General features: G+C 69.6%; 1 protein-coding gene across 1 annotated transcript in view; it reads left to right on the plus strand.

Moving 5' to 3' along the window:
* The window catches only part of LOC104499030 (unconventional myosin-Vb-like), a gene marked incomplete at both ends in the record, with an annotated part of 7,742 nt that overhangs the window by 2,791 nt on the left and 4,563 nt on the right, over positions 1–388 (plus strand). The window contains 2 exon segments of the mRNA XM_010142479.1: positions 1–96; positions 273–385. The exon segment at positions 1–96 is cut by the window's left edge and continues 14 nt beyond it. Coding sequence (XP_010140781.1) covers positions 1–96; positions 273–385 — 209 coding nt within the window.

The following is a 388-nucleotide window of genomic DNA, read 5'->3' on the forward strand; positions in this document are numbered from 1 at the left end:
TCTTCCACTCCCCCCGCCAGGGCCAGTGCACCGCTGCCCCGAGCACCAGCGACGCAGCGGACCTGGACAGCACGCGGGATGCCTTCTTGCTCCTGGGTACCGTCCTGCTGGCCATGGGCTGGTCCCCAGGGCTGGCTGTCCCACTGCCCTCACCCTGATGCTGGCCGTGGCCATTCCCATCCCTCTGGCTTGTGTGGTGCGGGGCGTGAGACCAGCCCGGGGTGGGGTGGGGGGATGCTGGGGAGTCCCTCATGCCTGTGCTGTGCCTGCAGGCGTCCCTGAGGCCGATCAGCTGGAGCTCTTCAGTGTCCTGGCTGCCATCCTGCACCTGGGCAATGTCGTGGTCAGAGGCAGGGACCGCCGGGGGGATGGCTGCCTCGCGGGGGTG

The sequence above is a fragment of the Buceros rhinoceros genome, unplaced genomic scaffold (genome assembly GCF_000710305.1).
Source record: "Buceros rhinoceros silvestris isolate BGI_N320 unplaced genomic scaffold, ASM71030v1 scaffold24578, whole genome shotgun sequence".
Classification (NCBI taxonomy): Eukaryota; Metazoa; Chordata; class Aves; order Bucerotiformes; family Bucerotidae; genus Buceros; species Buceros rhinoceros.